Source organism: Scyliorhinus canicula, chromosome 24 (assembly GCF_902713615.1).
Source record: "Scyliorhinus canicula chromosome 24, sScyCan1.1, whole genome shotgun sequence".
NCBI lineage: Eukaryota > Metazoa > Chordata > Chondrichthyes > Carcharhiniformes > Scyliorhinidae > Scyliorhinus > Scyliorhinus canicula.
The window spans coordinates 9,271,325-9,286,270 of NC_052169.1; the positions used below are offsets into that span (position 1 = coordinate 9,271,325).

The 14,946-nt window shown below is 48.9% G+C and overlaps 1 protein-coding gene across 1 annotated transcript in view; it reads left to right on the forward strand.

Annotated features, from left to right (window-relative positions):
• Positions 1-12,156, forward strand: part of LOC119956722 (myosin-11-like) — a 63,777-nt gene extending 51,621 nt beyond the window's left edge. The window contains exons 16-20 of the mRNA XM_038784059.1: positions 375-515; positions 2,594-2,676; positions 4,531-4,589; positions 9,780-9,840; positions 12,003-12,156. Coding sequence (XP_038639987.1) covers positions 375-515; positions 2,594-2,676; positions 4,531-4,589; positions 9,780-9,840; positions 12,003-12,156 — 498 coding nt within the window. The remainder of the gene's footprint in view (positions 1-374; positions 516-2,593; positions 2,677-4,530; positions 4,590-9,779; positions 9,841-12,002) is intronic.
• Positions 12,157-14,946: the final 2,790 nt, after the last annotated feature.

The window sequence follows — 14,946 nt, forward strand, 5'->3', positions numbered from 1 at the left end:
CGTGGCAACGCCGTGACCAATCGGAGGCGACAAGCCAACCAATCAGCATCCTTTTCTCCTGAAGTATAAATTGCCGTGATTGTCTGAAATTTGGCATTCTTGGATTTGTCCTGATGACAGCGAGGCTTAAACCTTCGGAAACATGTCCCTCTTTCCAGCAATATTCAAATTGATCAGTTGTTGATCCTAAACATGAGATTGATAGATATTTGTTAACCAAAGACATTGAAGGCTATTGGTACAAAGGTGGCTAGATGAGTTCGATCATAGATAAGGCACGATCGCACTGAATGGTAGAACAGGTTCGAGGGGTTGAATGGTCCACTCCTTTGCCAATTTGGTGTGCGTAACCAGTCAGCTCCCTCTGTTTTCAGGTGGAGAGTACACCTCTCACCCGTGTGGAGCTGCACGCCTGCAAACAGGAGCTGGAGCTTGAGAAGATTCGGAGCCAAAAGCTGCAACATCAGGTTTGCGATCTGAAAAGGACCACCCAGCTCCAGAACCAGTCAAGCCAGGTACGGACCCACACTGCCCTTGAGAATCCTCGGAGCCCGTACCCAGGGAAATGCCAGCAGAGCAATCGTGCAAAGTAAATTTAGTTTTCATTCAAGTATTAGGGCGGCACAGTGGTTAGCACCATTGCCCCACAGCGCCAGGGACCCGGGTTCAATTCCAGCCTTGGGTCACTGTGCGGAATCTGCACGTTCTCCCCGTGTCTGCGTGCATTTCCTCCGGGTGCTCCGGTTTCCTCCCACGGTCCAAAGATGTGCAGGTTAGGTGGATTGGCCATGATAAATTGCCCCTTGGTTAGATGGGATTACTGGGTTACGGGGATAGGATAGAGGCGTGGTCTTAAATTGGGTGTTCTTTCGAGAGCTGGTGCAGACTCAATGGGCCGAATGGCCTCCTTCTGCACTGCAAATTCTATGACTGTTTGTGCGGAGCCTGCACTTTCTCCCCGTGTCTGTGTGGGTTTCCTCCGGGTGCTCCGGTTTCCTCCCACAGTCCAGAGATGTGCAGGTCAGGTGGATTGGCCATGGTAAATTGCCCCTTGGTTTCCAAAAGATTAGGTGGGGGTTACTGGGTTACAGGGGTAGGATAGGGGAGTGGCCTCGATAGGGTTCTCTTTCAGAGGGTCGGTGCAGATCCGATGGGCCGAATGGCCTCCCTCTGCCCTAGGGATTCTATGATATTCTCGTAAGAAATCAAATTAAAAATAAAATGAGACGAGCATAGAAAGCACTTTCTTGATGAAATGGGGAAAGGTGATGTCGTGGGAATGTCACTGGGCTAGTAATCCAGAGGCCAAGGCTAATACTCTGGGCAACATGGGTTCAAATCCCACCACGGCAGCTGGTGGAATATAAATTCGATTAATAAATCTGGAATTAAAAAGCTAGTCTCAGTAATGGTGACCATGAAACCATTGGCGATTGTCATAAAAACCCATCTGGTTCACTAAAGTCCTTCAGGGAGGGAAATCTGCCGCCCTTACCCGGTCTGACCTACACTTGACTCCAGACCCACACCAACGTGGTTGACTCTCAACAGCCCCACTCTGAAATGGCCGAGCGAGACCCTCCGTACGCGGGCAATTAGAGACGTGCAAAAAAGATCACCAGCTATCCCAGAATGCTTCTTTGAAGTGCGGCCAGTGCTGTCATGTAGGATCTGTGGCAGCTGATTTTGTGCACAGTAAGATCCCACGGTTCAACAAAGTCATAACGACCCGGCTTTATCTGTTTTCGGGACGTTGATCGAGGGAGAAATATCACCCCGTGTAATATCGGAGCTGTGCAGAAACCGGGTTAGCACATCAGCTCAGTTGCCTGACTTTGAATAATGTGTCGGATATCTTATGCCCCCCCCCCCCCCCCCCCAAGAGGGGAGACCCGGATCCCTAGCGTGAAAGACGTCGCCTCTGACAACGCGTAAACAGAGGATGTTGTGCCCCGCTCTCTCGAGCCCGTCTCAGGCCTCCCAACATTCCAGACTGGGAAGTGTCACGAGTGTCGCAGTTCCTTCGGATAACCGGGAAAGCTCGTTTGGATAGCCGGGACGGCTCGGTCAACCGTATTTCTGGCGTTAGCTGGCGGGGCTCGACGGGTAGGACCTGGGCGGCCTCATTAAGTGCTGGGCCGGTATTCATCACCGCTGAAATGGAATGCCCTGCTCGTGCCTGCGGGATCTTGCTGTGCTCAAACTGGCTGCCACCTTTCCTAAATTGTGGTTTAGCTCACAAGGCTAAATCGCTGGCTTTGAAAGCAGACCAAGGCAGGCCAGCAGCACGGTTCGATTCCCGTACCAGCCTCCCCGGACAGGCGCCGGAATGTGGCGACTAGGGGCTTTTCACAGTAACTTCATTGAAGCCTACTCGTGACAATAAGCGATTTTCATTTTCATTTCATTTTTCATTCATAAATTGTGGAAGGATGCGATGGGCGCAGTATAAGTGCAATTCTTTCTCGGCCGCAAGCCAAAGATCCCTCTTTTGCCTTGGGCGTACGGCAGGGGCTAAAGAGGGTCTCTTTGATCAACAGAACGGGTTGGGTGCCGTCCTCCGTCTATAACTGCTTGTTGGATTGCTTTGCAGGCTGCAGCGGCCCACCAGGTTCGAAGGAGGCAGATTGCGGTGTCGGAGGGGAACCCGTGTAGCCTGGACCCCGACTGCATCTGGTCCGTTCCGTTTAAAAAAAATAATTCTCATTTATTTGCTTTACTGTCACGTGTTAACGGCGCGAACTCTACGATTGAGCATCGCTCTGATCACGCTTTAAATGTCAAGGGTGTATCTGGCGGGCTCTAATGGAACAGACAAATGGAATAAAAGGATTGAGCACACTCTAATAAATTGTTCCTTTCTCCAGGGGGTCCTGTTGGGCGAGACAACATTTCACGTCAATAACTGCTCATCCATTCTTGGCTTTGGTGCTCTGAAATGATTGAGTAACCCGATTTCATTTGTCCCCCCAACTCAGGGGCTGGTTTAGCTCTTGCGGCTAAATCGCTGGCTTTTAAAGCAGACCAAGCAGGCCAGCAGCACGGTTCGATTCCCATACCAGCCTCCCCGGACAGGCGCCGGAATGTGGCGACTAGGGGCTTTTCACAGTAACTTCATTGAAGCCTACTCGGGACAATAAGCCATTTTCATTTCAGATGTTGCCACTCGGCGAGTTTAAATCATAAAAGGGCAGGAGCAATTGTTTCTGGTATTCCCGTTATTTGCAGGCTCACCTCAAGGCGTCGGTGTCGGCCCAACCCTTTGATTGAACTTTATAAACCCCTCGCCATCCTGACGTGGGAATATATCGTCCGTTTCCTTCACTGTCGCTGGGTTGTCGAACTCCTGGAACTCCCTCCCTGACAGCACTGTGGGTGCACCTACGCCGCATGGGGCTGCAGCCGTTCAAGATGGGCTCACCACCAGCTGGGCTAGGGCAATTGGGTTTGGGCAATAAATGCTGGGGTGGGGGGGGGGGGGCGGGGAAGGTCCTGTGGCGCAGTGGGTAGTGACTCTGCCCCATCCACTCCACCCCACCCCCGGACTTGACAGCCAAGGGAGGTACGTTCGTAATGTGGCCAAATATCTCCAAACACACCAATGGCGGGCAGTAAGGGCGGGAGCGTGACCCCTGGTCAGCCGTGCTTGATGAGGAGTGCCGCCCCTCAAGCTACGAGCCGCTGGCGACAGACTAGCGACCTGTTCCAGCAAAAGCCGAGCGATGGTGATGGACGCGAGTATACGCTCTCTGCCTCGTGTGCCTGGAGGCACCTGAACAGACATGGAATAAATCCTGGCCTAACTAACGGCCACACCCCATGAATGAATCTAACAAATACAATCAATCAGCTCTCTCCGCTTTCTCATTGTCGCCGTCCCATTACTGCTCCTCTTTGAGACCTCCTCTATTCGCTTGCCTTCCTACACGTTCTGTTCTCCCTCTCTTTCGCATCTCACCCTCTCTCTCTTTCCCATCTCCCTCTCTCTCCCGTCTCCCCCTCTCTCTCCCGTCTCCCCCTCTCTCTCGCATCTCCCCCTCTCTTTCCCATCTCCCTCTCTCTCTCCCATCTCCCCCTCTCTCTCCCATCTCTCCCTCTCTCTCCCATCTCTCCCTCTCTCTCCCATCTCTCCCTCTCTCTCCCATCTCCCTCTCTCTCCCGTCTCCCCCCTCTCTCGCATCTCTCCCTCTCTCTCTTTCCCGTCTCCCTCTCTCTCCCGTCTCCCCCTCTCTCTCGCATCTCCCCCTCTCTCTCGCATCTCCCCCTCTCTCTCGCATCTCCCCCTCTCTCTCCCATCTCCCTCTCTCTCCTGCATCTCTCCCTCTCTCTCCCATCTCCCCCCTCTCTCTCCCATCTCCCCCTCTCTTTTGTCTATCTGCCGCACTTACGCCCTCCGTTTGCTTGTCACTTCTTCCCTTCTCTTCCCTTGTTCTTGTTTTATTTGTCTTCCTTTTCCTCTGTCACGCTCTCTCTATTTGAATTGCTGAACGTATTCGCTAATACATTCTGCTTATTGTCTTATCTTGCCAGTATTAAGGACGATGAAGACACAATGTCATGTGAAGGTCACCTTCCCTCACGGGTGGCAGGTAGGTACTTTTATATTTTGCATAAAAGATTCCTCAAGGGGAACTTTGTTATCAGTATATTTGCCCTTTTAAAATCTACACAATGTTGCTTCTCTGAAAGTCCTTTCAGTTCAGAATTGATTAGAGTTAATCATATTTTATAAGTCACTCGTTACTCTCTGTGAACTAATTAATGGCAATGGTCACTGTGATTAAATTGTCATGTTTTCTATTCTATACTTTTTGCAGTAATGTTATTAAAACCTGGTTAAGATGCCTACAGTCAGTATCACTATCAGAGCTGTGATTAATGTGTCGTAAATGTGAGGTAATCATTAATTTTCAAGTGAAGCGTTCTGCAAATAGACCTTGAGAACCATTTTCTTATTTACAGAGAGCTGGCTAATAGAATATTGTTTGAATCTGAAACAAAAGCAAAAAAGGGAGATTGTGTAATAAGGGAGACCAAAGAATGCCTTATGTTTGGGGACAGATGATGTAATTAATGGGAGGAGCCAGGTCTGCCTGAAAAAGTCAGTTGGTCCTAGAACTCTCATCTGAACAGAGGTGTTTCAGTTTGGCCCTGAATAGTTCTCTCTCCATAGACTCTGCACAGAGAAAAGCAAGTAGAAACCTGGTTGTTAACTTTATTCACGAGTGGTATTTGAAATATATTGTTTTGCTTAATTGGAATGTAGTGGCAGGTTTAGGAAGTAAGATAAGGTTTTCTCTTTTGAACTGTTGTAACCGTTTACTGTAAATCTATTTCTTTGTTGCTCATGCGGTTAATTCTGTGATTAAATTAAAGTTTGTTTTAACATAAAATATACCGTTTAGTCAATGCGATCACTCCCATGATGCAGTATTATTACCTCATAGTTTTACAAATTGAAAATAGTTGGGTCCTTTTCCGGGATCCTAACCATCACAAAAGAATGAATGAACTTGCTTTCATATAGCATCTTTCACATTTTCAGAGCATATTGCCGCACTTTACAATTACTGAGTTATATTTGACATGTAGTCACCATTGGAATATAGGCAACACAGCAATCTTCAATCTTCAGACAGTCACCCCCACAGAAAGTAATGTGATAAATGAGCAGATAATGTTTCTTTTGCATGATGATGGTCGAGAGGTGCGGGCACTGGGCAGAACTTCCTGCTCTCCTGCAAATGGTGCCTTGGGATCTTCTATGTCCACCCGGGAGGGCGGGTGGGGCCTCTGTCTAACATCACTGTCTGAAAGACGCCACCTCTGACCGTCAGCACTCCCCTCATTGGGAGTGTCCGCCCTGGCGGTTTGTGTTCGGGTATCCGGAGCGGGACTCGGACTTGTGACCTCCTGGCTCGAAAGTGAGATTGTTTCTTTAACTGAGCCGTGGTGGACAGGGCGGCGTAAAGGACTGGATGCAGCCTGTTCCAAGATGGAGCCCCCCCCCCCCCCCCACCCCACAGCCCCGCCCCCACTCTGCAGTGGATCTCTGGCCAGCAGTGGTGACCATCTGCCGGAGCAGAAGTTGGCCATTCAGCCCGTCGCGTCTGCTCCACCACTCAATGAGGTCACGACCGATTTACTACGATAATGACGCCCAAAAGCATCAAGATGGTGGGCAGTGGGGGAGAATCCCACTTCGGGAACGATGACCGCGGCTTTGAGGTCCATTATCACATTGCCGTTTATGGGAGCTTGCCGCGGCAAATGCGGTGCCAGGCAAAACTTTTTCACACAGCGGGTGGCCGGGGTCTGGAATGCGCTGCCTGGACATGAGTTGGAGGAGGGTTCAATCAAGGCCTTCAAGAGGGCGTTGGATGATTTGGGGGTACAGAGAAAAGCAGAGGGGTGGCACTAAGTCACGATGCCCGTTTCCTACAGCAGTGGCTGCACCATCGCTCATCGACTGCAAAACACTTTGTGATGCCCTGTGGTTGTGAAAGGCGCTATATGAATGCAACAACTGTATAAATGCAAGTCTTTATCCTATTAAATGAATTGACACTTTTTTTTGATAAAATGAATGACTAGAGAGGATGATTTTTCTCTTGTCGAAAGCCGTGTATCTTTTGTGGAAGTACTTTATAAAAAAAAAAGGTCCAATGTTATCTGCTCCGACTCGTGTCGGCATTGTCACTTTATCAATCCCCTTCTTCAGCCTCTGGTGTTCGGTTGCTGCTGTTGCCTGAAAGCGTCAGCAGGTGGCAGCAGCCGCTCAGCATTCGCTCGAGGTTAGCTGCAGAACATTGTGTGTGTGAGAGAGGTTTCCTGCTTCGAGCTGGGAGTTTGTTGTCCAGGTCACATGAAGAAAAGTTCAAATTCTGCTTCAACAATCCACTTGACTTTCCTCCAGCTATACCCACTGACCCCCGACTTCCCTTTCCTCTTGTTCTCACTCTCCCGCTCTCTCCTCTCCTCACCCCCCCTCCCACTCCATCTCCCTTCCCTTCCTTGCTGAAAGGTACCCAGTCCAACGCTGGCATCGCCACATCATTGCGAAAAGGAAGATCAAAGCAGTGGGAATGCGATTGCCCTCTTCCACGGCCGGGGGGCATACTTGGGGTTAGAGCTCACAAATCTACTGTTGTAGAGAATGATACAATGAACTCAATGAACTCAGGTTAGAGGATTCACCTGGAAACCCCCCCCCCCCCCCCCCCCCCCGTGACGTCTGTGGAGGAGGAAGTTTTGGCCAGAGGACACTGGCGAAAATGCCCCTGTTCCTCTTCAAACTGCTCCGATGGGCTCCTTTCTCTTCACCTGAGGGGGCAGGCGGAGACCTGGGTTCAGCATCCCACAAGACAGCTGGACCCCGGAGTGGCTAACACTCCGGGACGTTCCCGTTTCTGAAACAAGACCAGGAGAACACCCACTCCCCCTCTCCCCCCTCTCTCCCTCCCCCTCTTCCCCCCCTCCCCCCCATCTCCCCCCCCCCCCCCCCCCCCCCCAGGAAAATGCCAAAGCATTGCCTACACATCTTGGCCAACGGTCTGCACGAGAACAGCAAAGCTACGAGATTCATCTCCGAGTGCTGTTTGTCCGGCCTCTCCTGGAGGCGGGGGCAGTTTTCCCTGGATGTGTAACCTCCTCGCGCATTGTTGCCAAACATTGCAACTTTTTTTTTTTGAGGAAGTATATTTATTGAGATTTTGCATTTCAAAAAGTTACACAGCAGAGGTTACAAAATAAACCATCCCCGTCCACGTGAGTACAGAGTGGAACAGGATCACAGTTAGCTCGATACGATTGTTGTGTTGGCTTGTGTAGGCTTGAGAGATGAACAGACACTTCCAACACAGATGAAGGTTCAACTCAATTTTATTAACTACTTCTAACTCACTAACACACGATGACTGTGGGTCTAAATGATGCTAACTTAAACTAGAGACCTAAGCCTTGTCCGAACCAGTTGATTCTCTCAGCACGTGTTGTGAGTCTGTGCTGGGCTGGATGAGTTCTTGTTACACTGAGAGGCAGCACCCAGAATGAGCGGGAACCGTAGTGCCCTCTGCTTTTATAGTGTGTGCATTCTAACTGGTGATTGGCTGCGGTATTTGTGCACGTTGATTGGTCCCTGTGTGTGTCCATCAGTGTGTGTCTACACCATGATATATTGGTATATATTATGACAACGATAATTAGACAGGATTAGATATTCCTATAGCAGGGGTGGCGCACTGGTTAGCACTGCTGCCTCACGGCACCGAGGACCCAGGTTCGGTCCCGGCCCTGGGATCACGGTGGCAGCAGTGCTAACCACTGCGCCACCATGCTACCCGAAGAGTAGGTGGATTAACCACGCTAAATTGGCCATTAATTGGAAGAAAAAGAATTGGGTACTCTAAATATAAATTTTTTAAAAAAGATACTCCGATAGCCCCACCAGAGACCGAGGGGAGGACAGGATAAAGTCTTAAAAACAGGGTAAAATGGTAACTCACGCCCACAATCCCACAATCCCCATGAAAAACGCACCAATGTACGTACACCCTTCTCGACTCCAGCAGGTGGCACCACCACCTCATCGCAGCCTCCTCTCTTCAGATACCAGACCTGTCTGCACCCGTGTGGAAGCCCCGAGCGGATTCATCCTCACAAAAAAACCAAAGAAAAGGCGCGGAAGCCCCTGTTCCCGAGGGGAGTTACATACACACCACAAGACCCAACTAAACCCCAATCCAGGCCTGAGGCAGAACCACAATCGTTCCGGACATATGTAAAGAGAGGACCGGCAGCGACACGTTCGGGTTACGATCAAGCCAAGGGGGCCTCCCAGAGAGGGGAGAACAACAAGGAGGAGAACCGTAGAATCTCTACAGTGCAGAAGGAGGCCATTCGACCCACCAGGTCTGCCCTGACCAACCCCCCCCCCCCCCATCCTCCCCAATAACCACGAGGAGTGAAACTGTCCACAAATCACCTTCCTCGTGATTGACTCAATATGATCCCGCTAGACCAGGCTAATCAACAACACGGGCCTGTCACGCTGACATTTCACACCTCCCTCCGGGAGATAAGGCAGCATCAGATATTCAACATGATCATCAGGGATCGACGTCCAGGATTACAGAAGAACCACAGGGCCACTTGCAAGATAAAGACACCTTCCATACTGCACAAGACGACGGAGGATAAGGCAGGATTGACGAACGCTCTTCAGGATCTCTCGAGGATCCCAATGATCGAGACACGAGACCCCATCAATTCCACCAGGCCCTCTCCGACACCCAGGCCGCGCACAGCCCTCTGGCGTTCCATCAAATCAGGATTCGAGCACGAGGGTATAGTCCAAATCTTTGAAATTAGGAAACATTTGTATACGCACACAAACAGGCTTTTGGAGTTTGGAAGTTTCTCCATGAATGGTAATTGATGCCAAATTGTTAATTTAAAGCTGTTGGTGATCGATTTCTGAATTCGTAAGGAATTTAGGGATCTGGTAATTAAAAGGAGCCAGATTCTAGATCAGTCAAGATCTCGCTGAATGACTGGAGAGTCTCGAGGGGCTGAATACTGGGTTACGGAGATAGGGTAGACACGTTGGCTTCAGTAGGGTGCTCTTTGTAAGGGCCAGTGCAGGCTCGATGGGCCAAATGGCCTCCATTTGCACTGTAAATTCCATGATTCTATGAATGGCAGCCTCCTGTTCCCGTGTATATGCATTGTTGAGGGGTGTGTGTTCACAGTATTACCGACATCTTTGTCCTGTTTTGCAGACAAGGCGATGCCAGAAATTCACATCAACGACCAGAAGCACTGCGCTCTCTCGAAGCACAGGTACCGAGCATTAAACTAACAAACCACCGAGAGGATTCTAATCGTCCAGGAGAGATATTGGTGTGAGATAGGGATAGCAAGAAAAATCCACGCCCCTCACTGTAACACTCTGATATACCCCACACCCCTCACTGTAACACTCTGATATACCCCACACTGTAACACTCTGATATACCCCACACCCCTCACTGTAACACTCTGATATACCCCACACCCCTCACTGTAACACTCTGATATACCCCACACCCCTCACTGTAACACTCTGATATACCCCACACCCCACACTGTAACACTCTGATATACCCCACACTCCTCACTGTAACACTCTGATATACCCCACACCCCACACTGTAACACTCTGATATACCCTACACCCCTCACTGTAACACTCTGATATACCCCACACCCTCACTGTAATACTGATATATCCCACACCCCTCACTGTAACACTCTGATATACCCCACACCCCTCCCTGTAACACTCTGATATACCCCACACCCCTCACTGTAACACTCTGATATACCCCACACCCCTCACTGTAACACTCTGATATACCCCACACCCCTCACTGTAACACTCTGATATACCCCACACCCTCACTGTAATACGGATATATCCCACACCCCTCACTGTAACACTGATATACCCCTCACTGTAACACTGATATACCCCACACCCCTCACTGTAACACTCTGATATACCCCACACCCCACACTGTAACACTCTGATATACCCCACACCCCTCACGGTAACACTCTGATATACCCCACACCCTCACTGTAATATACCCCACACCCTCACTGTAATATACCCCACACCCTCACTGTAATATACCCCACACCCTCACTGTAATATACCCCACACCCTCACTGTAATATACCCCACACCCTCACTGTAATATACCCCACACCCTCACTGTAATATACCCCACACCCTCACTGTAATACTGATATACCCCACACCCTCACTGTAATATACCCCACACCCTCACTGTAATATACCCCACACCCTCACTGTAATATACCCCACACTGTAACACTCTGATATACCCCACACCCCTCACTGTAACACTGATATACCCCACACCCCACACTGTAATACTGATATACCCCACACTCCTCACTGTAACACTCTGATATACCCCACACTCCTCACTGTAACACTCTGATACCCCACACCCCTCACTGTAATATCCCCCACACCCTCACTGTAATATACCCCACACCCTCACTGTAATATACCCCACACCCTCACTGTAATATACCTCACACCCTCACTGTAATATACCCACACCCTCACTGTAATATACCCCACACCCTCACTGTAACACTCTGATATACCCCACACCCCTCACTGAAATACTGATATACCCCACACTGTAACACTCTGATATACCCCACACTGTAACACTCTGATATACCCCACACCCCTCACTGTAACACTGATATACCCACAACCTCACTGTAACACTCTGATATACCCCACACCCCTCACTGTAACACTCTGATATACCCTCACTGTAACACTGATATACCCCACACTCCTCATTGTAACACTGATATCCCCCACACCCTCACTGTAACACTCTGATATACCCCACACCCCTCACTGTAACACTCTGATATACCCTCACTGTAACACTGATATACCCCACACCCTCACTGTAATATCCCCACACCCTCACTGTAATATACCCCACACCCTCACTGTAATATACCCCACACCCTCACTGTAACATACCCCACACCCTCACTGTAATATACCCCACACCCCTCACTGTAATATACCCCACACCCTCACTGTAACACTCTGATATACCCCACACTCCTCACTGTAACACTGATATACCCCACACCCCACACTGTAACACTCTGATATACCCCTCACTGTAACACTGATATACCCCACACCCCACACTGTAACACTCTGATATACCCCACACCCCTCACTGAAATACTGATATATCCCACACCCCTCACTATAACTCTCTGATACACCCCACACCCCTCCCTGGTAAACTCTCTAATAGAGTACAACACAAATAATCAAACCCCTGTCTTTATAGAAATGATTTGGTTTTGTGTCAAAAGTTTAAATTTGGACCTTTGCAAAATGCTAAAGCAATTTCTCTGCCATAAACTAATAATGTGATCTCTTTCAGCCAACCCGTGCGTTTACCACAGGAGCTGCTGTCTCAAGTCTCTTCTCTCCTGCAGGAGCTTAAAGATGCCAAGGTTATTCAAAGGCAGCAGAACGCCATTATCCAGGGCCTCAGGGAGGTGAGTGAAGAGTGTCCAGGTGGAGGGAAGGAGTGATTTGACGCAGAACTCGATTGGTGTCCCTCCTGTGGCCAAAACACAATTGTCTGAAATACGTCCTGTCTTTAACTCAACATTTAGATGTTTTAAGCCCCCCCCCCTTTCCTCCCCTCTCCCAATACCATTTGTTTTTCATTGACTGGAATTTGTTTTTTTATAGATTAGAGAAATACAGCACAGAACAGGCCCTTCGGCCCACGATGTTGCGCCGAACTTTTGTCCTAGGTTAATCATAGAATTTTGGACAATTTTTCATGGCCAATCCACCCAACCTGCACATCTTTGGACTGTGGGAGGAAACCGGAGTACCCGGAGGAAACCCACGCAGTCACGGGGAGGATGTGCAGACTCCACACAGACAGTGACCCAAGTCGAAATCGAACTTGGACCCTGGAGCTGTGAAGCAATTGTGCTACCCACAATGCTACCGTGCTGCCCTTAAGAAGTTAACCTACATTCCCTTATTCTACCCTAATCCAAGTACCTTTCCAATAGCCGCTTGAAGGTCCATAAATTTTTCCGACTCAACTACTACCACAGGCAGTGCATTCCATGCCCCCACTACTCTCTGGGTAAAGAACCTACCTCTGACATCCCTCTATATCTTCCACCATTTATCTTAAATTTATGTCCCCTTGTAATGGTGTGTTCCACCCGGGGAAAAAGTCTCTGACTGTCTACTCTATCTATTCCCCTGATCATCTTATAAACCTCTATCAAGTCACCCCTCATCCTTCTCCGTTCTAATGAGAAAAGGCCTAGCACCCTCAACCTTTCCTCGTATGACCTACTCTCCATTCCAGGCAACATCCTGGTAAATCTCCTTTGCACCTTTTCCAAAGCTTCCACATCCTTCCTAAAATGAGGTGACCAGAACTGCCACAGTACTCCAAATGTGGCCTGACCAAGGTTTTGTACAGCTGCATCATCACCTCACAGCTCTTAAATTCAATCCCTCTGCTAATGAACGCTAGCACACCATAGGCCTTCTTCACAGCTCTATCCACTTGAGTGGCAACTTTCAAAGATCTATGAACATAGACCCCAAGATCTCTCTGCTCCTCCACATTGCCAAGAACCCTACCATTAACCCTGTATTCCGCATTCAGATTTGTCCTTCCAAAATGGACAACCTCACACTTGTCAGGGTTAACTCCATCTGCCACTTCTCAGCCCAGCTCTGCATTCTATCTATGTCTCTTTGAAGCCGACAACAGCCCTCCTCACTATCCACAACTCCACCAATCTTCGTATCATCTGCAAATTTACTGACCCACCCTTCAACTCCCTCATCCAAGTCGTTAATGAAAATCACAAACAGCAGAGGACCCAGAACTGATCCCTGCGGTACGCCACTGATAACGGGCTCCAGGCTGAATATTGCCATCCACCACCACTCTCTGTCTTCTATCGGTTAGCCAGTTTGTTATCCAACTGGCCAAATTTCCCACTATCCCATGCCTCCTTACTTTCTGCATAAGCCTACCATGGGGAACCTTATCAAATGCCTTACTAAAATCCATGTACACTACATCCACTGCTTTACCTGCATCCACATGCTTGGTCACCTCCTCAAAGAATTCAATAAGACTTGTAAGGCAAGACCTACCCCTCACAAATCCGTGCTGACTATCCCTAATCAAGCAATGCCTTTCCAGATGCTCAGAAATCCTATCCCTCAGTACCCTTTCCATTACTTTGCCTACCACCGAAGTAAGACTAACTGGCCTGTAATTCCCAGGGTTATCCCTATTCCCTTTTTGAACAGGGGCACGACATTCGCCACTCTCCAATCCTCTGGTACCACCCCTGTTGACAGCGAGGATGAAAAGATCATTGCCAACGGCTCTGCAATTTCATTTCTTGCTTCCCATAGAATCCTTGGATATATCCCGTCAGGCCCGGGGGACTTGTCTATCCTCAAGTTTTCAAAACGCGCAACACATCTTCCTTCCTGACAAGTATCTCCTCAAGCTTATCAGTCTGCTTCACGCTGTCCTCTCCAACAATATGGCCCCTCTCGTTTGTAAATACTGAAGAAAAATACTTGTTCAAGACCTCTCCTATCTCTTCAGACTCAATACACAATCTCCCGCTACTGTCCTTGATCGGACCCACCCTCGCTCTAGTCATTCTCATATTTCTCACATATGTGTAAAAGGCCTTGGGGTTTTCCTTGATCCTACCCGCCAAAGATTTTTCATGCCCTCTCTTAGCTCTCCTAATCCCTTTCTTCAGTTCCCTCCTGGCTATCTTGTATCCCTCTAGCGCCCTGTCTGAACCTTGTTTCTTCAGCCTTACATAAGTCTCCTTCTTCCTCTTAACAAGACATTCAACCTCTCTTGTCAACCATGGTTCCCTCACTCGACCATCTCTTCCCTGCCTGACAGGGACATACATATCAAAGACACGCAGTACCTGTTCCTTGAACAAGTTCCACATTTCACTTGTGTCCTTCCCTGACAGCCTATGTTCCCAACTTCTGCACTTCAATTCTTGTCTGACAGCATTGTATTTACCCTTCCCCCAATTATAAACCTTGCCCTGTTGCTCACAACCTATCCCTCTCCATTACTAAAGTGAAAGTCACAGAATTGTGGTCACTACCTCCAAAATGCTCCCCCACTAACAAATCTATCACCTGCCCTGGTTCATTACCAGTACTAAATCCAATATGGCCTCCCCTCTGGTCGGACAATCTACATACTGTGTTAGAAAAGCTTCCTGGACACACTGCACAAACACTACCCCATCCAAACTATTTGATCTAAAGAGTTTCCACTCAAT